The 24,522-nt window shown below is 40.0% G+C and overlaps 1 protein-coding gene across 32 annotated transcripts in view; it reads right to left on the reverse strand.

The window, feature by feature from the left end:
• LCA5L (lebercilin LCA5 like) overlaps positions 1–24,522 on the reverse strand; it is a 42,013-nt gene that overhangs the window by 14,850 nt on the left and 2,641 nt on the right. For 4 of the 32 annotated variants that reach the window (XM_054468775.2, XM_054468776.2, XM_054468781.2 and 1 more), the window contains 5 exons: positions 16,836–16,989; positions 10,547–10,626; positions 9,602–9,933; positions 2,752–3,266; positions 443–580 (listed from right to left, as the gene is read on the reverse strand). In XM_054468775.2, the coding sequence (XP_054324750.2) occupies positions 443–580; positions 2,752–3,266; positions 9,602–9,923 (975 nt within the window). In that variant the 5' untranslated portion in view covers positions 9,924–9,933; positions 10,547–10,626; positions 16,836–16,989. Of the gene's footprint in view, positions 1–442; positions 581–1,301; positions 3,267–9,189; positions 9,337–9,601; positions 9,955–10,546; positions 10,810–10,881; positions 11,258–16,835; positions 16,990–24,522 lie in introns of those variants that run through there. The other 28 variants (XM_054468780.2, XM_054468779.2, XM_063659894.1 and 25 more) reach the window with 15 other exon arrangements.

A 24,522-nucleotide genomic window follows, 5' to 3' on the forward strand; every position in this document is an offset into this window, starting at 1 on the left:
TCACACCTGTAATCGCAGCACTATGGGAGACCAATGCAGGCAGATCACTTGAGCCCAGGAGTTCAAGACCAGCCTGGCCAACACAGCGAAAGCCCGTCTCTACTAAAAATAACAAAAATTAGCCAAGCGTGGTGTTGCATGCCTGTACTCCCAGCTACTTAGGAGGTTGAGATAAGAGAATCACTTGAACCTGGGAGGCGGAGGCTGCAGTGAGCCGAGATCATGCCACTGAACTCCAGCCTGGGTGACAGAGCAACACTCTATCTCAAAAAAAAAAAGATAAACAGAACTGTGGATGGGGGCCCAGGCCCCCTGCAAAGGGGAGAGGAGCCTTATATATGTATGTAAAATAAAAAATCACTTAAAGATATAATAGACATAAATAGCTCATATATTTCGGGAAACAGGATTTCATTCTTACATTTTGTTTTAAAAGAAATACCTTAAGTTTTTGTTGAAGGTGTTTTACTTCCACCTGCAGAGTCTTGGTAGCTGTTTGAGCTGCTAAAGTCTTCCGAGACTCAATAGCCAGCTGCCGGCTAAAGGCTCTGCTGTTCAACCTCAGTTGTTTTTCCAAGCTCTGAAAACAGTATATATTATAACTATTCTGCAACCAAGTTAGTATGTTAAAAACTTCAATTATCACGGAACTAACTACATTTATGAAAAGTGCACATTTTCAATACAATTTTAGTGAATGGCTTATATAGGGGACATATATTAGAATGAAGTGTAAGCAGAAGAAAGCCCCCAAATCCCAGATCCCAGCTCTAGAGAACAAATATCACACGTTTTGAGCCTGTTTTTTACACACTCTAAAATTTGATTTAAAAATTCTTTTTTTTTTCTAAGTTGGAGTCTCGCTCTGTTGCCCAGGCTGGAATGCAGTGGTGCGATCTCGGCTCACTGCAACCTCCACTTCCTGGGTTCAAGTGATTCTCCTGCCTCAGCCCCTGGGTAGCTGGGTTTACAGGTGCACACCACCATGCCTGGATAATTTTTGTATTTTTAGTAGAGACAGGGTTTTGCTGTGTTGGCCAGGCTGGTCTCAAACTCCTGGCCTGCCTCGGCCTCCCAAAGTGCCGGGATTACAGGCGTGAGGCCACTGTGCCCTGCCCGATTTAAAAATTCTGACCAGATCCTGAAAATCAGTAGACATCATGGATGGGCATTCCCAGACAACAGAAACTGAATGTTATAAAAGGGACTCAAACCACTACATCCATCCACACTGATGGACTAAAAGACAATGAAATGACTGATTTAACTCAATAACCATCCATAAACATATTCATCTGCTCTCTGGAATGAGAACTATTTTATTGGAGAACTGTTAGATCTGGACTTGACAGAAAGCTTACAAAAAGGACCATTTTTCTTTGTTTTAACATAAAGTAGGACCTCCTCCATTATAACAGCAGTACTTTCCCAAACAGGAAAAGTGGAAGACGTGGAAACCTAAAAGGGGAAAGAATCACTAAAAATACCACTCCCTAAAACATTAATGTTAAAGAAATAACATGTTTTGGTCCACAAAACAGTTTTCCTCCACTAAATGCCTACAACCAAACAGAAATTTTTCATACTTGGTAAGTGCTTTTTGTATCAAAGAAAATATTTATGGAATTTGTTTCGGTTTTATGTATAGATATAAAAACAGGAACTACTTAGATATATATATAAAAATAGATTTGCTTTTGCATGACAGACATACGCTAAGATGAATACAATATTACCTAAAAGGCCCAATAATATCACTTTGGTATACAACAGTGAAAAATGAGGTTGCTCATTATTTTCTGTAGATCACATATCAATTTCATGTGAAAAAAATTTATTGGAAAATAGAGAATTTTAACAACAGAAGAAATAACTGAGATAAACACGTGGAGGAAACGAATCTGATATTTACTTACTTCAAGGTCACAGAAAATACTTGTGTTTCAGCATCAAATATTACAGAATTAAATCCTAAATTAATTCCATTTATGTTTATGTCCATACAGACTCAAACTAGCTAATGTAAGATATGCAGGAGAATTCTTAATATGATATCAATGCCTTCTCCCAAGTCATCCCTTATAATGTAATCCCCAGGCTTTTGACAACCAAGTGCTGTTGAGGAAAATCAATCCAGTCATCTCTAGTTATTTTAATTCCTTTTCCTTCCCTACTACCAGGAACATTATCTGGGAAAAACTGCTATTTGAAAATAACTACAAATGTCTGTGTGGTAATGGCTGGCCAAAATGGTGAGAGAGAATACAAAAGGCACTGAACGGATGCACTGAGTAGGTTTTTACGGAAGCAGCCTTTTAATCAACAGTTTAAGGTAGAGGGTTGACTTCAAAGAGAGGTTTCACGTAACACAGTGCAATCTTTTCAGCACAGGGAAAAAGTCCCTTAGCACTGTAGCTGTGCTCTCTTAGAGAACGGTCATTTCCAGATAAACCAGCCCAGCCACAGAGTGAACTCGTGTGCAATGGTCATTTCCAGATAAACCAGTCCAGCCACAGAGTGAACTCTTGTGCACTCCAACAGATGAACATTTCTAGTTTGAGCTGCTTCTGTTTTTCCTTCAAACCACTCCCTTTCCGTGCCCTCTATTAGACAACATAATTATTTAGTGTAGCATGCCAAGCGAAGCAGTTAGTAATGCTTTGTTACAGAGGGGGCGCATCCATGATTAATTCACACCCTCTCTCTATTAACTTTGGAATCTTAAACTGTCTGGGCCCCTGAAATACACACCTGTATTTTTTTGTCATTTGCGTCCATTTTTGTTGTGATAATAGATAATTTATGAGTGAGTTCTTCCCTTTCTGCAAGGTTTTTGTCTTCAGAAAGTTTCTGCAGTGCCTGCAAGGTATCTTTAGTCTTCAGTAACTGGCTGTCAGTTTCTCTAAGTTTCCTAGATACAGTTCTTTCCTTTTCCTGGGATTTCCTAAGTAGTTGCCTTAAATTTTTTACTTCATTCTGATGTTTAGCCATAATTTGAGGTAGATTATTTTGTGAATTTTCATATTTTCCTATAGCTTTCAAATGCCTAAGCTGAAGTTGTTTCAAAAATTGGTTTTCTGTAAGGATGGCTTCCAATTTATGATGCATATCAGCTAATTCATTTTTTAGTCCTTTAATTTTATGAAGCCTTGCTGAGAGTACTCGATGAGCCATAGCATCTCTTCTTTGGGCAATCATATGGATTTGAGAATTAAAGAGTGATGCATTCCAGGTGTGCTTTTTTTCAACTGAGATTTCCTTCTGGCCTGTGTAAGCAGATAATCCAGTTTATTACTAGTAAAATATACAGATATGCAAATATGCACATATGCATAATCTCCCTCCCACGCCCCCATGCACACACACCACACACATACACACAAGCGTAAGTGTAACTAGAAGGGGAGAAAACTAACATTTAATGAGTACCCATGCTTTAGGCTAGGTACTTTATATATAACTATCTCATTTAATACAATTCTTTAAGATCAGTTGTAATATATTTTATAGCTGGAGATTTTACGTCATTTGTCCAAGGTTACATAGCCACAAAGTGACGTAGAATGGACTGAAAACCAGGTCTTCCTTGACTCTAAAATCTGTACTTAGATTTCTATTATAACAGCTAGACTAAAAGCTGTGATAATAGACCAGGTACAGTGGCTCATGTCTGTAATCTCTACACTTTGGGAGGCTGCAGTGGGAGGACTGCTTGAGGACAGGAGTTTGAGACCAGCCTGATCAACAGAGTAAGATCCCATCTCTAAAAAAAATTTTTTTTAATGTTTATTTATTTATTTTTTTTGAGACAGAGTCTCCCTCCATTGCCCAGGCTGGAGTGTAGTGGCACAACCTTGGCTCACTGCAACCCCTGCATCCCGGGTTCAAGCGATTCTCCTGCCTCAGCCTCCTGAGTAGCTGGGATTACATGCGTCTGCCACTATGCCCTGCTAATTTTTGTATTTTTAGTAGAGACGGAGTTTCACCATGTTGGCCAGGCTGGTCTCGAACTCCTGACCCTCAAGTGATCCACCCTCCTTGGCCTCCCAAAGTGCTGGGATTACAGGTGGGAGCCACTGTGCCTGGCCTCTACAAAATTTTGAAAAGTAGCCTAATGTGGTGGCACATGCCTATAGTCCTAGCTCCTCAGGAAGCCTTGGCGGGAGGATCCCTTGAGCCCAGGAGTTTGAAGCTGCAGTGAGCTATGATTGCACCACTGCATTCCAGCCTAGGTGACAAAGTGAGACCCTGTCTCAAAAACAAACAAACCCCATGACAATAGCTGAAATTTACTAAGTGCTTATCATATGTCAGGCATTAAACCAAATGCTTTCTGTAGATTATCTGATGTAAATCCTTCAACAATATGTTATGGGTAATTAGAGTGTAACATGAGAGCCCAATGTAAAGAACTTATATATTCAAAATGACCCTCAAAAGGTCATCAAATTGCATAAGAGTCTATTTATACAGATGCCGATTTTCTGTCTCTCAATAAATCCAACACAGTTAATTTTTCCTGTTACTTTGGCTGGGCACCAAATGAAGTAATTGGCATGTGTTCAGGGGTCTATCTTAAACAAAAAGTCTCTAAAAATTATCACAGTTAGCACCAAGCTTACCTAATTGAATTTGAGTATGTTAAATACATGTGTAAATCACTGTACCATTATCCCATTTTAAAGATAAACACACGGAAGCTTGGGGATGTCCCTTGTCAATGAGCACACAGCTAGGAAGTGGTGAGACAGAGCCCACTGTCTATGTGCCTATGCTAGTGCCCCACAGGTGTGTGCATTTGTAGGATATAGAGGTATATGTATGCGTGCACCTGTGTATGTATATATGTGGTGTGCAAGTGTACATATTCATATATCTAGATTCAGAGAAGGAGAAATTGAAACTGGATTCTAAACTCCAAAAATGTCTGATCCTCATTCTGGAGAGAGAAGGACACTTAGTGGCCAATGTCACCCAAGTCCTAACCTTAAACTACTGGTCCAAGTGTGGACACATCTGAGATATGGCTTAATATGTCTGCTCCAGGTGGTGGGAAAGGCAATTCTACCTGTGATAGAAACAATGAACCAAGAGAGCCAAAGCATGCTTTCTGGGGATAAAGCATTTGAATCATAACTGTGAAAGAACTCATAGACTATACAACACAGTATCACATCAATAACTGGTGGCCTGTCTTTGCAATTATGCCTTCAAGTGTATTTATTTTCCCATGGTTTAGTAGGTGCTATGGCTGAAAATTAAGTATTTTAGAATAGGCTTCAGAGTACACTAAGTGGAAAGCAGAGCAGGCCAGCTTCTAGGACATCTACTAGAAGGCCTGTGAAGAGGTGTCTGTGGTTTTGTTGAGGCCGTATACTTTAATACTCTGGGCACTGGCTAGGGAAGCTCTAGATCCAGGCCATATGGATCAGGCTGGTTTAAAATAGGGGTGGGCGAGGACTGACATGTTCTACACTATGGCCAGCATGACTGAATCTGACCCCCAGCTTGTAATGTCTTCCAGCTCTTAGGTGCCCTGACCCTGGAGGAGAGAGGGATTTCACTGAGATGAGAAGGATGCGTGATGGGATCCACGGGCACTGGAGGCTTATATTCCCCTCTCATGCCATGCTCAAGTGATGGGAGGGCAGAGGCATGAGGGGTGCTAAGGGACTAAACGCCATGGCCACCGGAGCTCTGGCCAAGGCCCCAGGAGTCAAGAAGCGCACAGAGGGCATGGATGTGCTGGAAAGGGGAGGTGCTGGCCTTTTAAAGATCATATGGCTTGGACAAGGAACATGTAAGTGGTAAAAATGAAGGGCAGAGGCTCCTCCCCCAGTATTCTTCTTTGTGTAAGGCCCTTTTCATGTCCCTGCCCCCTCATATTCCCTTATTCCCCAAACGTGTCTGAGATTGACTTTCCTGTCTACCCTAGTGAGTGGGTGGGGAGGACAAGCCAGGTTTGTTGGCTTCAGAAAGGTAAGTACACCACTTGCATTTGAGGGGTATGTAACAAATTCATACTGTATCCATCACGCATACTTGTATAACTATAAAGGCTATGGAAAACTGGAATAGGGTGTAATCCTTAATGATTTTATATCTCGTTATCCTAACCCACACATAAGAATGGTATAATTTATAATTTCAATCCCGTTTCACAAATAATAGAAGCAGATTTATCTGAATGACTATTCTTAAGATAACTAAGTTTTAAACCATGGAATTAAAACATTCACTCAAGTTAACTTAATTCACCACAAACATAAATTTAAGTCCATAGTTGCCAAAACGGCATCTGCACATTATGTATAATGACGTATGCTCTTCTGAACAGTTCTAACAATGTCCCCATGCTCACTTCACCCACAAACAGGCCTGTCTTCCTTCCCAGTCTGTCTCCCCAGGCCCACTTCTTCCTCAAACCCTTACTTTAGAAGCTCTCTTGTCCTCCTCGGTCCATGCTGTTTCCTCCTCCTCTCCCTCCTGGTCTCCTCCTAGTTCCCTCTCCTGTCATTGTCCCCTTCGGTCTCACCGTCCCATTCTATCCCCGTGCTCCTCCACACCTTCACTCCAGCTCTGCTTCTGACATACGGAGTGGGGGGTCCACACTATATTTTACCCTAAAAAAGATGAACCCATTTTCTCCATGGACCAGGGTGAAGAAGCGGTTCAAAGGAGGAGCCTTTCCCCTTCCTGTTCTCGGTGGTTTCCATTGTTAGCCTGCTAGAGAAGGTGCCTCTTCAACACTACCTTAGGTTGTCCACCTCTACCTGACCAAGGACAAAAGGGCAAAAGGTGTTCCAAGCATTTGAATGTGGTAAATTAACTTCTTTTTTTTTGCATACTAATGTCTTGAATGACCATGACATGTTTTTGGCATTGTATTGACAAAGAAAATCCATCAAGGAAGCAATTTTAACAGGATACATAACTGAAAGAGTTCTGAAAGGACATTTTCTAGAAAAGAAGGATAATCTTTGAAAAGCAAATTGTATAACTATATTGCTTGCTATTTACTATGATTTAAGTAAATCTCCAATGTTTGACCAAAGCAAAAATTCTATTAAATTGAAGTCCTCATTTCATATTAATAATTTTCCCCATGAAATGTCTTTCTGCCATAAAATTTGCTTTCATCAATTTTCTAAGATGGGAATTGAAAATAATCTCTGATGTTACTGTTCTTTGGTGAATTCTGAATCTCTATTGGTGATTCCTCATCCAGCATTACCTGCCCTTAGGGTCAGAGAGCTACTTTTAATTGAACATTTGCTTGAGAAGGGGCTGTACTGGCTAAAACATTAAGACTCTTTGCTTTGGGTTAGAATTATATGACACCAGGGTGGAAGAAATTGCTTGCTGCTGCAAACACTGGCAAAACATGAACTGGGGAATAAAAGAAAAAGATGAGGAAATACTTTATTGTTCTGTGACAAAGCTTGAGGTTGCAATTAGTATTTTACGTTCATCATACGCTGGGCAAGGGTTTCCTGGGGCATAAAAATCTGAGTTAAAGATGCATGCAAGATTTATTTAAAATAATTTCAGAGTATTAATATACAAAAGGACACCCAAGTAAGGGCAAACCTTTTACTCTTCTGGATAATGGAATTTAGAATTCTGGTCTTCTATGAAGTAACTGAATTAATTTAGGTTGCTCTCAATTTATAAACAGGCATATTGCATAAAGAACTCAATAAGCGTTTGTTGAATAAATAAATGAGGAATCAGCTTTAAAAAGCTAAATTATAAGGTACTTAGAACTCGAAATGCAATTTCTCTCTTGTAGAAAGTTTTATAAATGCCAACTGCCCTCTTGCATGATCCCACAAAAGCTTACGATCAATATAAAATGTAGTATATAGATTCAAGATCTCTTATCGTAAACCCTTGGAACCAGACTGTTTCAGAATTTGGGGGTGGGTTTTAAAGGTGAGTGCATATATGGTATTTTCCACAGTTCTCTCATTGGGATCTGGAACAACACCCTTTAATGAAACTATATTTTTGCAGTGAAATATAATGACTATTCACACTAAGTGAAATAAGTAAAGATCTGTTTCATATTAGTTCAAATAAGGTTTTTGTTGCCAAATCAACTTTGATGCCAAGGATATGAAAGATGTTGGGTTTTTGGAGATTTGTAAATTTCAAATGTGGATAAGGAATTGTGTGTTTGTAGGATCTGACCATGATGTTCATTCCTGATGGAGTCCAGGCATGAGAGAAGGAGTGGACTTTTCATTTCCTGCCCTGGGCCTTCCAGTGGAGGTAGGACCCCCAGCTCTCTAGAAAAGTAACATTTAACCTTTTGAGACTCTGGTGAAAGGTACAGGGCCTTCTAGTAAAGTTTACGAACACACATAGACACAAAAAAATGCATAGAATTTCATGGGGTTCACAGACATGTGTCTTAGATAAAGAATCCCTGCACTATAGCAGGGGAACTGAAGATTCTGGGTATTCCAGAAATGGCACAGAGGGTCCTGGACACAGCTGGTAACAGCAGACTGGGGATGCAAGATGCAGGGTGGACATGACAGTGGCAGATGTGCCCCCAAACAACAGGCCCTTTATTGCCTACCTGTTGACTGAAGTGCTCTGACGGTCAACATGGACAAGAGCTCCAGCTATTTCTATATAAGGAATACTTACGAGCTCAAGATTGCCTAAAATGGGAGGAAGGCATTACAGTCTGGGCAGGGAAGGAGGAAGAGAGGAGATCAAAGATAACACAAGCTAATTCCAATTTGGACAGCTGGGAGTTGATAGAGTTGGTACTTTAAAAATCTACAAGGAGCCGGGTGTGGTGGCTCACGCCTGTAATCCCAGCACTTTTCGAGGCCAAGGCAGGTGGATCACAAGGTCAGGAGATCGAGACCATCCTGGCTAACACGGTGAAACCGCTTCTCTACTAAAAAATACAAAAAAATTAGCTGGGTGTGGTGGCGGGTGCCTGTAGTCCCAGCTACTCAGGAGGCTGAGGCAGGAGAATGGCGTGAACCCGGGAGGCAGAGCTTGCAATGGGCCGAGATTGCGCCACTGCACTCCAGCCTGGGTGGCAGAGCAAGACTCTTGTCTCAAAAAAAAAAAAAAAAAAAAAAAAAAACTACAAAGAAATGACATTATTAACAGCCTTTTGAACCATCTCTGTTTCAAAAGATGGTCTTTGCCAATATGCCTCACCAGACTTGGAGACCATCCTCTTGGGGTGCTGAGACAGATATTTACATTTCACTGGCGAGTCAAACACTGATTCTTCAGCTGAGATGAAAGGCAAGAAGCCAGTGAAATCCAAGTATTGTGGTACTCTGTAACAAGGCCACCTGTTAACTAAAAACGGAACTAACCTCACTAGTAGGCTCCAGTAGGGTAAGCCATGCAGGGGCTAGGCTTTACATTTGAAGCCTTTCTGTTATTTTATAATTATTCTTAATTTCTCTATTTCCTAATTTCTTCTATAAAAGTTCACCTATAATACACATTTACAATATGGGAAAACAATAAAACTGAGTAAGAACCACTTCAAACACTAGTGCAGTAAAATAACATCATTATGACAGAAATTTGGTCTTGCTTGGGAAATTTTACTCCTTACCTTTAGATTGGGAGATTTTAGAAACATTATACTTTTTCTTCTCCTTTTCTTTTACCACAGGCTGCTTTAAATAATTTCTATTAATAGCCTTTTCTGAACAATCACAGACAAAGTCTTCTGAATAATCATACTGAGAACTTAAACTTCCACAGGAGCACTGAGATCTGCTATAATCGACACTCTTATTGGAAGCATTACTGTTCCGTGAAAAATCGCCTGTGCCTGGGCTTCTCTTGCATTCTGCAGACCTCCTATTGTTTTCTAATGCCACGCTGGAGAAATGCTCATCTATATTTGTTTTTGTTAGATCAGCCAAAGACATAGCAAACAACCTAATAAAAGAAAAGTAAAACCTAATAAAAGTATTTTTGAATTTATATTTATTGACATTAAAATGAACCTATGCTTTATTTTATATATATATATATATATATATTTTTTTTTAAAGACAGGGTCTCACTCTGTTGCCTAGGTTAGAGTGCAGTGGTGTGACCATGGCTTTCTGCAGCCTTGACCTCCTGGGCTCAAGCAATCCTCTCAGCTCAGCCTCTGAAGTAGCTGGGACTACAAGTGTGTGCCGTCATGCCCGGCTAATTTATTATTTTCTGGTAGAAATGGGAGTCTCACTATGTTGCCCAGGCTGGTCTTGAACTCCTGGGCTCAAGTGATCCTCCCACCTCGGTCTCACAAAGTGGTGGGATTACAGGTGTGAGCCATCATGCTCAGCCATGGACACAAACTTTGAATACTTTCAATAAGCCCTCTTAGTTGTCTGAAGTGATAATTTAAAATGGAAGGAATAGAAAGTCAAATACAAGAAAGACCCCAAATTTATACCCTTAATAAAATTAACATTAGTTACAAAACAGATGATTCTGCATTTCTTTATTATGCTACTGCACTAAGGACAATAACACCACAAGTATCTCTTTTATAGCAGCTTACCTCAAAAGCAGATTGAAACAAACAGATCCATCTTCTGAGGTCTTTAAAAGGATTACCTTTTCATTTAATTCTCAATTCTCCTGTTTTATCAAGAAAGCAAAAGAGAATTTAACTGGCATTAGATCCTTTGCAACAGGAATCTAATATCACTTTCTCTACTGAGAGGGTTTTTTTTGAAGTCAGTTTCTGCTTTTTGCTGCATCTTCTTAATTCTCCAGCCTTCTCTTCTGATGAAGTATATTAGGCAGTCCACAATCTCCTCACTACAAGAAGTCAAATGATCTTAGTAATAATTAATATTAGCATTATACTTAATATCTAACTAGTGCTCTTACTTTGTACAAGCTGCTTTCACATCACCTCATCTCAGCCACCTAGAGGGAATAGGTTCAGACAGGTTCAAAGTTCAGAGACTGTCCCAGCTCCAGGGGCAGTGCTTTTTTCATTAAGCACCATGACTGCAACAACACACTGGTGGGAGCATTACACAATCCTAAGGCAAAGAATTTCTCTTTCCAGACACATTCTGCTGTGTAGTGGTGGACAGAAGCAGATCCTTATTTGTGAACCTCTGCATCTAGATTAAGAAGAATCCAGGCCGGGCATTGTGGCTCACATCTGAAATACCAGCACTTTGGGAGGCTGAGGTAGGTGGACAGCTTGAGCTCAGAAGTTCAGGACCAGCCTGGGCAACATGGCAAAACCCTGTCTCTACAAAACAAATACAAAAATTAGTGGGGTGTGGTGGTGCACACTTGTAGTCCCAGCTACTTGGGAGGCTGAAGTGGGATTGTTTGAGTCCAGGAGGCAGAGGTTGCAGTGAGCTGTGATCGCGGCACTGCATTCCAGCCTGGGTGACGGGGCCAACTCTGTCTCAAAAAAAACAAAAAACAAAAAACAAAAACAAAAAGAATCCCAGATGTTGGTGTAAGGGATCCTGAAAGACTACAAATGCTCCCGTGTAGCCCTCATAGCCTTGCCTGTCCTTGTCCCCAGGAGCTGTTCCTCCCTGCCCTCTTGCTCATGACCTCAGTCCCTAATTTCCTCCTCACTTATCTTGGTAAATCCAAATGGCTCAAACAATGGTTGCTAATCCGCAAGAAGAATTTGTTGTTTTGGCCAGTTGTTTCTGACTGGAGCTAGAGTTCAGCTGCCTTCTGCTAAAGCCCCTCCTTCTTCCTCACTTTAGAACACTCCTTCAACAAGTCTTCTTATGCAGGCAATTTTGGATAAAGGCTTAATTCAAGAGTGTTTTTCATGTTACATTCACAAATTGTCCAGCTACAGTAGTGGGAGGGAGTGTGATGGAGTAGAAGGTGATGGACAATTTGAAGGCAGACAGGCTTGGGTTTGAACTTGGGTCTGCCTGTCACTTAAGTGCTCTTGTCCATCTGTAAAATGTGAGTGACACCACCAATCCCATAGGGTTGAGAAAGAAAAGAAGCTTATCTGAGGAATGCAACACCCTTTAAATGACCAGGCCCAAAGAGGCATTGGAATGAGACAGCAGTCACGTCCCCCCATCCCCCCAGCTGAGCTAAGTAATCATTTCTAAGCTGCTTGCTCCGTGGGCTCTGACTGATACCACCAATAGCTATAAATTAACCTAACAATGCCATATGGTGGACACCACAGCTCATACCCTGTGGTTCAAACAACAATCTAATCGCCAATCACTGTTATTTCTGTAGACCAATGAGAATTCCTGAAAAACGACATTTGCAATTGTCCCTCTCCTGACTTTGTCCTTTTTTCTTTAAAAAATGCAAGCCTCTCACAGAAGACTAAAGTGAGCTTCAATTGTCCCATGTTTGATAAAGTAGAAGACTAGCCATCTTAGTCTCTTAGTTTAATAAAAATTGATGTAACAGGCAAAAAAGAAAAAAAAAATTCCAATGGAAATCCTGTAGAGCCACATAAGAATAAACAAGACTATAAATAACTTCGCTCTTAAAACAATTCTACCAGATTAAAATGTCCCCTAATGAGGCTTTCTAGACTTAGTTGTGAGAAAGGTGGTGGATTGGAAGGTGTTAACCGCCCTCCCCACGTGGATGTGCAAGTCATAAGCCTCTGTGGATGCTGAGTTGTCCCATTACCTACTGGCTCCAGTGGATGTCTGTATTTTGCAGGATCCTTATAGCTAGAAGTAATTGTAGCTTCTTAAAAATGCTTGAAAAATCAAAAATCTGTCAATGTTTCAGTGTGTTTCAGTGAGAAGATCCCTTATTAGCAAAATTATCCACAATCTTTCCTGCTCAATAATTTGCCTAGCCTAATGTTAGGGATCTAGTTTCCTCAGGATGGGCAAAGGGTAGTCTTACTATAAAGACAATTATTTTTTTTTGTTGGTGGAATGGATGAGTAGAAAATGACTGCTATCAATTTTATTTAATTTTTGAGATGGAGTCTTGCTCTGTCGCCAGGCTGGAGTGCAGTGGCATGATCTCGGCTTACTGCAACCTCTGCCTCCCGGGTTCAAGTGATTCTCCTGCCTCAGCCTCCCAAGTAGCTGGGACTACAGGTACGTGCCACCAAGCCCAGCTAATTTTTGTATTTTTAGTAGAGATGGGGTTTCACCATGTTGGCCAGGATGGTCTCGATCTCTTGACCTTGTGATCTGCCCGCCTCGGGCTCCCAAAGTGCTGGGATTACAGGTGTAAGCCAGCGTGCCTGGCCTGCCATGAATTTTCTAGTGGATATACTGTCAACTTGCTTTTGTCAAATTTCTAAAACACATAGTATGAGGCAGTGATCAATTCTACTGTTGATCACTACTATAACCTAATCTGTCTCATGTAAAAAAAGCTATAAGCAACTTCAGATTAATTGCTGTGTTCACTGATTTGTCTTATAATTAAATAGGCAAAAATATCTGAAAATCAAAAATCATAATTTCAATCCATATCCTAAGACACTGAATTTTTGGGAGCTTACTAAGTATAAAAGTCGTCATAAATGCTTTATAGAGTATATTTAGATGCTATATTCTTTTGAAATAATATATTTACAACTTGGTAAGATCAGCATATGAACTGACTGGCCCAGTGTTTATCACAGCTTATTAGTGTCAGTGTCACTAAAATCAGCTTTTAGGTAAAATCGGCTTTTAGGTAAACTCAGTATGCTTCTTTTTGCTACAACAAATAGACAATTGTTCTTAATATTAATGGCGTAGTCTTTGACAAAAAGAGGTCATAAGAAAAACTGGGACCAGATGATAACAACACTTAACATGAATTTTGTACCTGATTCACTAACATTTTAAAATGAAGATTTTAAAAAATGTATCAAATAGGTCAATTTATTTGGCTTACTGAGCGTATATATTTAACACAACTGATTCCTAAGCCTTTGGGATACAATTCTTTATTTTTAATCCTCTTTTATTGAGGTATCAAAGAAAATTAGTAAGAGTACCATTTGATAAGATTAGAAATGTATATCCCCATGAAACTATCACCACAATCAAGACAGTGAACACATCCACATAATCTCCCAAAGCCTCCCAGCACCCCATTGTAATTCCTCTCATCCTTCCCTGCGCCTCACTCCCAACTCAGGCAAACCCTGTTTTTTTGTCACTATCAATTATTTTGCATTTTATAGAGTTTTATATAAATGGAATCATCCAGTATGTATTTTTATTTGGTTGGCTTCTTTCACTCAGCATTACTATTATGAGATTCATCCATGTTACTATGTGCATCAATATCAGTAGTTCACTTGTTTTTTTTAAGTTGCTGAGTAGTTTCCAATTGTATGTATAAACCATAATTTGTTTATTCATCTGTTCACAGACATTTCAGCTATTTCCAGTTTTGGGCTATCACAAATAAAATTGCTGTGAATATTCTGGATATAAATCCTTTATCAGATATATGCTTTGCAAACATTTTCTCCTCATCTGTGATTTTTCATTCTCTTAAAAATGTCTTTTAAAGAGCAGACTGTTAATTTTGGTGAAGCCCAATTATCAATTTGTTCTTTTAAGAATGATCCTGGCCGGGCATGCTGGCTCATGCCTGTAATCCCAGCACTTTGGGAGGCCGAGACAGGCGGATTGCCTGAGGTCAGGAGTTCGTGACCAGCCTGGCCAACAAGTTTAAACCCCATCTCTACCAAAAAATAAGAAAATTAGCTGGGAGTGGTGGCGGGCGCCTGTAATCCCAGCTACTTGGGAGGCTGAGGCAAGAGAACTGCTTGAACCCAGGGGGTGGAGGTTGCAGTGAGCTGAGATTGTGCCATTGTACTCCAGCCTGGGTGACAAGAAACTCTGTCTCAAAAAAAAAAAAAAAAAATGATCCTTTTGGTGCTGTATCTAAGAAATTTTTGCATGACCTGAGGTCACAAAGATATCCTTTCTTTCTTCTAGAAGTTTTACTTTAAGTCTATATTCCATTTTGAGTTACTTATTATGGATCAAAATTCATTTTTTGGTATATGGGCATCCAATTGCTCCAGCACCATTTGTTGCAAAGACTATCCTTTTTCCACTCAATTGCCTTTGCATCTTTGTAAAAACCCAGATATTCATATGTTAATCTATTTCCGTGCTCTCTATACTGTTCTACTGATCTATTTCTCTATAGTCATACCAATACCACACTATTTTGGTTACTGTAGCTTTTTTTTTTCTCTTTTTTTGAGAGAGGGTCTTCTTCTATTGCCCAGGCTGGAGTGCAGTGGCATGATCTTGGCTCACTGCAACCTCCACCTCCTGGGTTCAAGTGATTCTCCCTCCTCAGCCTCCCAAGTAGCTGGACTACAGGTTCGTGCCACCACATCCAGCTTTTTTTTTTTTTTTTTTTTTTTTTGTAGAGACAGAGTTTTGCCAATTCTCCTGCCTTGGCAGGGTAGGTAAATTTCCAAAAGAGTTACTTGTACATAAATTATACCCACCAAAGAGACAGGATATTCCTAGCATTCTGGAATTCCCAGGACTCCAGAACCACCCTAAAATTTCTACCTATATGACCTCAATACAGGTATGTTTGGGTTCACCTGGCACTGTGTGAGTTCTATTCTTTTCCATGAAATGGCATCTGAGAGACATTATCAGCAATGTAAACAAAAGTAAAACCCAGTTTGATTCTTGGCTGTTACTACAGTCAGCAATGAATGTGTCCTGGATGCAGGTATCAAGTGGGATCATATATTCAGTCTGTTAAATACCAGTTTTCTCACTGACCTATTAAAAATTGACTGATGACTAGTATCAGGCCTATAACTGCACTTTTAAGTTGACTAAACTGTTTCAGAAATCTTCATATTAATATACATACACTACACTTCTCTATTGTTATCAATAAAAAGTGTAGTTTCCACATACAAATTTCTGATTATGTGGTGCATTTTTGAAAAATCCAGGCCTTAAACCAACCACTTAATGTTCTTTCTTTTGAGACGGGGTCTTGCTCTGTTGCCTAGACTGGAGCGCAGTGGTGTGATCACAGCTCACTGCAGGCTTGACCTCCTAGGCTCAAGCAGTTCTCCCACCTCAGCCTCTCATTTAGCTGGGATTACAGGCACATACCACCATGCCCGGCTAATATTTTTAGTTTTTGAAGAGATGGGGTCTCACTATGTTGCCCAGGCTGGTCTTGAACTCCTAGGCTCAAGCAATCCTCCCATCTCAGCCTCTCAAAGTGCTAGGATTACAGGCATGACCCACCATGTCCGGGCATTGATGTTCTTAATTAATTAATATGTTCAGTCAAAGAACATTTATTTAGTGTCTTCCAGGGACTGGGGTTATGAAGAAGGTAAGCTTTTGCCTTAAAAGATCTTAAAATAGACAAAGTTAGTAATTATATAATTAATATCTACTATAGTTACACTAGTTTTTGTATCAAATTTACAGTATAGTTCAGATTTGGCAGCATTTATATTTTGAACAGTTTACAGTATAATGGCGCCTATTTTACTGCACATGAAGCATAATTTTATTATGTCTCTATCATTATGGAGTTTATAGTTGTTTCTTTGCTGTTATGACTCAGGAACACAATGAGTAATTATAAACACTGTTCTAATGGAAAAAATCTGATCTGGTTGAGGTTACGTTTTCCTGGAATGCACTATGGTAAAAGGGATGGTTACTTATAAGAACAGTAAACTTCTATATTGTGCTTATCTAATTAGTGAATTAGAAATAAGAATGTTCAAGATCAAGGTATATGTCTGAATCATTCTGAATACAACGGTCAGGTGTCTTTACTCCTGCTTTTGCAACAAGGCAGATGGAAAATAAAACATGCTAAAATGTTTGAAGGTGATTACTGCATACCTGGTGTCCTTTATCAAACTTCCCTAAGATGTCTGACGATAAACTGAAGATAAGCACAGGGTTCTTCCCACTGCGGTATTTATGAGCTTTCCACGGTAGTATTTTTTTGACAGGTTTTGGTCTCTTTTTAAAGAAAGAATATATTTTAAAAAACCTAAAATGGTATTACAAAAGGAAAATGTTACACTCTCACAAAGAAACATATTTCTGTAATAAGAATAAGGTTTTGAAGCAGTTTTAATTAATATATATATATTCCCTTGTGTTATGGATTGGTGTGGTCTCGGCTCACTGCAATCTCTGCCTCCCAGGTTCAAGCAGTTCTCCTGCCTCAGCCTCCTGAGTAGCTGGGATTACAGGCGCCCGCCACCATGCCCGGCTAATTTTTTTGTATTTTTAGTACAGACGGGGTTTTACCATGTTGGCCAGGCTGGTCTCAAACTCCTGACCTCAAGTGATCTACCCACCTTGGCCTCCCAAAGTGCTGGGATTACAGGTGTGAGCCACTGCACCTGGCCACAGGCGGCTTTTTCTCTATGAAAGTGAACTGTTGGCAGTTGATTGGGAAATTCTTGGATGTGATTATCAAACAGTGATGTTGAAATAAGACGTGAAGGAGCCATACACAGCAGTGCCTTTTCAAGTTTTTGGCAGAAGAAAAGATCTTGTGGCTCATCTGCCTGCTCTTTCTTTCCAGTACAGAGTTGAACATAAATAATTAAAGTTTTTGGATTATGTGTTTCTTGCCTGTCAACAATAAAAATAACAAAAAGACGACCCTCTTGGTAGCTACTTGTAAGCACTGGATTGTATTTTAGAAGCAGAGACAGTGATTGATTTAGTATGATATACTAAAATGTATTCTGGTTCCATACTTTCATGAATTATCAGATTCTTGGTTAATAATACAACTAGAAAATCCTAATTCTTAAAAGTAAATATTTTGTTACACGCATATAATGAAAAAAATTCTGTAGTGAATTTATAATTAATTCATAAAGATAATTTAATTCAAATGATTACATCTGTGTTTCTGGCTGAAATTATTCTATGGGTAGGTAATTATATACATATTTTTTGAGATGGAGTCTCACTGTGTCATCCAGGCTGGAGTGCAGTGGTGTTAGCTCAGCTCACTGCAGTCTCGACCTCCTGGGCTCATGCGATCCTCCTGCCTCAGCTTTCCAAGTAGCTGGGACTACAGGCATGTGTCACCATGCCCAACTAATTTTTGTATTTTTGCAGAGATGGGATTTTACTATGTTGCCCAGGCTGGTCTAGAACTCCTAGACTCAAATGATCCACCTGCCTTGGCCTCCCAAAGTGCTGGGATTACAGGCATGATCCGGGCCACAGCACCCGGCCAGTAATTATATTCTTAACCAGTCCTGCCTCTTGGGAAAAAAAAACTTACTCAGCATGCAAATTTTCCCTCTTTTCTTATCCATTCTCAACATTTCCTATTGCCTTCCCCACTTCATTTTTTCTCTTTAACACATACTATCTAACCTAACACCCATTTTACTTCCTCAGCCTGTTTGTAGCCTGGCTTCCCCGCTAACTGCATGCTTTACAAGGCATGCATTCTGGCTCCTTTGTCTACTGCTATATCCTCAGTGCCTAGAGGAGTTCCTGAGAATGTTAAGTGTCCAATATTGATCAAATAAATTAATGTTCAGGATGCCTCTGTGCTTAATTCCTCTCTTCATATCCATTACTCCTGAAAAAACTTCTCATTACTGCTAACCCAATCTGAAAAGCTCTAAATGAAAGCTTTCCCAATGTGATAAATACCTATCTCAAACAAAAAAACAGCTTTAAGCTTAATGGTGAAACATTAATTTACACTGATGTAAGAATTAAGATAAATGCCTACTATCACTGTTGTTCATTAATATTGTTCTGGAGGTACTAGGTCTAAATATTGGAAAAGAAGAGGCAAGTTATTATGTGGAAATTAAATGAAATGATTATATACTTATAAAACACTATCAAGAGAATTAAATTGACACTATAGGTTACAAAATGGCTATAAAATTCATCTTTTTTTTGAGACAGGGTCTCACTCCATCGCCCAGACTGGAGTGCAGTAGCGCGATCACAGCTCACTGCAGCCTCAACCTCCTGGGTTCAGGTGATCCTCCCACCTCAGTCTCCCAGGTAGCTGGGACTACAGGCACGTGCCACCATGCCTGGCCAAGTTTTTGTAGAGATGGGATTTCGCCATGTTGCCCAGGCTAGTCTCGAACTCCTTGGCTCAAGAAATCTGCCCACTTTGGCCTCCCAAAGTGCTGGAATTATAGGTGTGCCTGGCCCTAAAAATAATCTTTTCTATATGCAAAATAACTTAGAAAATAGATGAAAAATATCCCACTTACTATATCCAAATATTTAAAACATCTAAGTTTACTATGAATAATATGAAGGAAACTTTAAAACTACTGAAATAAAATATTTAAGTGAAGGACACATTTTGTTCTTATATCAAAAGGACACAGATTATAAAGCTGTAAATTCTCCCTAATTTAATCTACATGATCAATGTATTCTCAATGAAATACTGAGTAATTTTGTGAAATTTGACCAAACAATACAAAATTCATATAGAGAAATAAATATGAAAGAATACAAAGAAATATGAACAAAAATGATGAGAAGGGACTACTTTGATCAGATACTGAGATATTAAGCTACAGTCACTAAAACAGCCTGATACTAATGCTTTGACAGAACAATATTCTGGAATAAAGAGTTCAGAAACAGAAACACAAACAAATACATATGGTAACCTAGTGTAAGATAAAGGTAGAGAAAGTGGACTTCAGTAAATGATGAGAGGTAGGCTAGAGTCTACCTGGAAATCAAAACAAAAGCAGATTCTTGTTGCATTTCTTACACTAAAATGACTGTTAGATGGGTTCAAAATGTAAATGTTTAAAAAATTATTAAAAGAAAACAGAGAGTGTGGAAAAACATAAAGCCTAGAACCATAAAGGAAACAACTGATAAAAATAACTGCATAAAAATTTTAAAGCTTCCTTATAATTAAAAAAATAATAAAGTTCAAAGGCATCTTACAAACTGGAAAAAAGATTTTCAATACATATGACAAAGACCTAATTTCCTTAATTTACAGAGATCTCTTAAAATAATCCATTAGTAAAACGGGCAAAAGATATGAACGCATTACAGAATAAACACATTACAGAAACACAGAAAACCAAGAGTTATATAAAAAGATGTTCAAACTTACTCATAATGAAATGCAAATTACAACAATTAGATTCCATTTTTCATCTACCAGAATGGCAAAAATTAAAGAATCAGATAAAACATATTATTGTTATTATAACTGTGATGAATAATAATACTGATAATGCATAGTATAAAAAATAAAGCATATCTGTGTATGTGTAGATATGTAAAGTTCTCTAAGATATGTTCATTTTCCAATCAATGTCTACATGTAAAATAGAGTTAAATTCTCATTTTTAAGATTTAAGACTTTCATTTGGTACAGTGGTAGGCTGAATAATGGTCCCCTAAGGATGTCCATGTCCTAATCCCTAGAACCTGTGAGTGTTACTATACATAGCAAAAGGGACTTTGCAGATGTGATCAATTTCAGGTCTTGAGGTGGGAAGATTATCCTGAGTTATCCCAGATTATCCATGTGGACCTAATGTAATCACATGGGCCTGTCTAAGAAGGACACAGGAGGGGTCAGAGTGAGAAGGCTCTGTGATCACAGAAGCAGAGTCAGAGGGAGAAGACACGACGCTGCTGGCTTTCAAGATGGAAGAAGGGGTCACATGCCACAGAATACAGGCTTTTCTAGAAGTTAGAAAAGGGAAGGGAATGATCCTCCCTTGGATCCTCTAGAAGGAATCAGTCCTGCTGACATCCTAACTTTAGCCCCTTAAGACTCATTTCAGACTTCTGACCTCCAGAGCTGTAAGAAAATAAATTTGTTTGAAGCCACTGAGTTTGTGGTAATTTGTTATATCAGCAATACAGAACTAATACAGGTACCTTGAAAAACATCATGAATTAAAATGAGACTAAAAGCAGGCTATTAAATGCAAATGAATTGCACTGTTATAAATTTCAAGAAGTCAAAGATGGTGAGTTCAAACACTTTGGGGAAATATCTTAATTGTTCCAGAAACCAGCTTGCTTTACCTTGCCTTGGACTATATCTAGGAACAATATGACCAACCCGAGATAGCTGGTGGGATTGTTTGCTTTGGAAAAATGAGCTGGAGAAAACAGCCGACCCTCTCATAAGCACTCCATGAAGATTTTTTTTAAAAGCAGGTGGCTTTCCTGCAGAGGCAGTGGCAGAAGCATGGCTGAAGGCTGAGAAAGCAGAGTGAAGTAGTTGTAAGGGGGAGGAGTGACAAAGAGGCGTCAGGTAGCTGGCAAAGTTAGGAAATTAATTAGAGCTAACAAATTAACTGAGGACATAAGTAAATATATTTAGAATCATGGGGTCAAATTTCTTACTGTCTGAAAGAGGGAAGGCTGGAAAGAACCCTGAAATGTTGGATTAGAATGAGAAATGCTAGGTTCAAATACACACACATACACACACAAGGAGGTATATACAGTTACAGATCTATGTGCATATATATCTATAAATGTATGTGTATGTGTATATGCATATGTATGTATATGTGTGCGTGTATTTTTCCCCTAACTCTGCTGAGAGGGCCTAGAATCAACGACACCCCAGAAACAATGAGTACACTGTGTACCATTCTCCACTAAATACCATTCTCTGCTATAATGAATTGGGGTTCCTTGGAGAAATGGATGATCCTAAGCCTGAGGCAGGCAAAGAGAAGAAAGGCTGGTGTGTATCAAAAGGGCACAGGAGCCAGCTTTAAGAAGCTCCCACTAGTCAAAGCTAGGGCAATTTGAACATCAATACCAATAAGGAGGATACATCAGCCTGAGCAACATAGGGAGATGCCATCTCTATAAAAAACAAAACAAAACAAATTAGCTGGGTGTGGTGGTGCACACCTATGGTCCCAGCTACTTGGGAGGCTGAGGCGACAGTGAATTTGATCATGCCAACACTGCACTCCAGCCTGGACAAGAGTGAGACCCTGCTCAAAAAAAAAAAAAAAACAAAACAAAATGGGATTTACCATGTCAGAGTATCTCTTCCCAAAGTACTAATCAAATGCAAAGGGAAAACAGGTGGCTGTGGAGAAACCTGGCAGATCCGTGCTTGAACAGGTAATCAAGGTTCATGTCACCAGGGTGGGACAGGTGACATTCACTAGTCACCAGGTGGGACTAGTGACATTCACTAGTGTCCATGGGCACTTGAGAAGATCACAGCACCATTTCTGTGGTCTTTCTGCCACAAGCACAGCCTGTCTGGTTAGAAAAAAACATCAGCCGGACCCAAGTTCAGGGTCTCCCTATTGAATGAAAAGCCTGAACTCTAAACTCTTTGACAAAAATGTTAAATGAACAGAAAAGCTCTTCTCTAAGCTTATAAATGTGGTATTATATAGCTAAGATAATCAGTATCTTATGGTTTTCAAGAACATTATTTCAAACACTTTATCTACTTTTATGTGTCCCAATTTTTTGCTTCAGAAATTTTGCGAGTCACTCTAAACATTGACAAAGGGAGGTTATGATTCTTAACACTGATTGGCCCGGCGTGGTGGCTCACACCTGTAATCCCAGCACTTTGGGAGGCCGAGGCGGGCAGATCACTTGGGCCTAGGAGTTTGAGACCAGCCTGGGCAACATGGTGAGACCCCGTTCCTAAAAAAAAAATTAGCCGGGTGTGACAGTCCCAGCTACTTAGGAGGCTGAGCCCAGGAAGTCAAGGCTGCAGTGATGCAGTGAGCTGTGATCGCACTACATTCCAGCCTGAGGGACGGAGTGGGACCCTGTTTCAAAACCAAAAAAAGCCAAAAGAACAAAACACTGATTGAGAGGCAGTATACTGTGGAAGAAAAAAGGTATGTTCCCAGTTCTGCCAATACAACTAGCTATTAGACCTCAAATGTCTAAGGCAAGAAATTAGCTGATTTCTCAGTGACATCTAAGGTCCAGTCTAGCACTAAAATCCATAAATGAAATATACCTATATATATATCAGCAATTTCAAGTTTATTTGATAACATGAAAATGTGCCATGTTCAAAGTTTGGATGGTTACAGACTAGCTATGCTATGCAGGTTTTGGTAATTTAACAACTTTATATATTTTAGAACAAATGTTTGAATTCACTACCCGACTGACACCCTAGTCACCTTCAGGATAAGAACCCGTGCCTCTACTTCCACCAAGTGGCGGCAACTGCAATATACTGCACTGAGTAAAGAGCTACAAATCTCTACACAAGGAACCGTTTCCAGCTACCCTGACACAACATTCTTTTTAATTTTCAGTGTTTGCCTCATTATTTTTTACTAGGATTTTCATTCTATTTTAATAGAATTGTACTAAAACACACGGTGCTTAGTATCTCACACATTAGAATGTTCAGTTCATTCATTCTTTCAGCACCCATTTGAGTGCTTACTATGTGCCAGGCACTATGTGGGGTGTGGAGATACAATGATGAACACAAACAGCAAATGTTTCTATTTTTGTGGGCCTTATGTCAGTAATGAACTAACCATAATAGTGACTGTCCCGAGTGTCTTCAAGGAAGGAGATACAACTCTGTGAAGATAAAGGAACCTGATCCTGACAGTGATCAGGGAAGTTATCCCTGCAGAAGTACGGTCTGAGTTGAGATAGGAAGGGTCAGTGGGAACTAACTAGGCAAGAGAGGATGAGAGGGAGGAGGGAAAACAATGCAGACAGAAAGGAAAGGATGCCAAGGCCGGGTGGGTGGAGGCAGCCCATGTGGCTGGAGCCCAGTGAGAAGGGCCAGCGGTTTCAGATGAGTCTTGAGAAGCAGGCGGGGGTGAACAGCTGCAGGGCCTTGGGAAGGCGTGCTTATGATGTGGATCATTAATCCAAGGGCAATGGGAAGCTGGCTGTAGGCAAAAGACGGAGGCGGGGAGGGATGGCATAATCAGCTTTGCCTTCTGAAGAAGTTACTCTGGCTGCAGGGTGAAGAATGGAGAAAAGCCAGAGGGGATGTGGGGGGACCAGCTGGTACAGGACTGCAGCAGGCTGAATGAAGGTGGTAGTTTGGACTTAGGTGTCCACGACAATGAAGAGATGTGAAAGATGCCCAGGAGACAACCTCACCTGGGCTTATGGATTCACTGGGTGTTGGGGTGTGATAAGGGTCAAGGAGGAATCCTAGGTACAATGGAAGAGGTCCCAGCTGGGGTTGGGAAGTGGGGTTGTTTGGTTTTGTGCATGTTGAATTGGAGGAGACTGAGTGGTATTAAGAAACACTATCACGCAGCTAGCTGAACGTACAAGTCTAGCTGAGAAAAGGTCAAGTTGGAGAAAGGTGGGAGTCAAGAGCACATGACTGGAACTTAAAAGCTGTGCGTGTGAATCTGTGCCTTGTGCTAGATGAAGGGGCGCAATGGAGAAATGGGAACAGATGCCGAGCTTTGAGAATCTCCAATATCAGGGAGCCTGGGAGAGGAGGGTGAGCCAGAATGGCAGCAGGAAAAGCACAAGAGTCAGGGGTGGTCTCAGAAGCCAAGGGAAGACAGTGTTTGTAGAGTGAAATGGGGGCAGCAGT

The sequence above is a fragment of the Pongo pygmaeus genome, chromosome 22 (assembly GCF_028885625.2).
Source record: "Pongo pygmaeus isolate AG05252 chromosome 22, NHGRI_mPonPyg2-v2.0_pri, whole genome shotgun sequence".
Taxonomy (NCBI): Eukaryota; Metazoa; Chordata; class Mammalia; order Primates; family Hominidae; genus Pongo; species Pongo pygmaeus.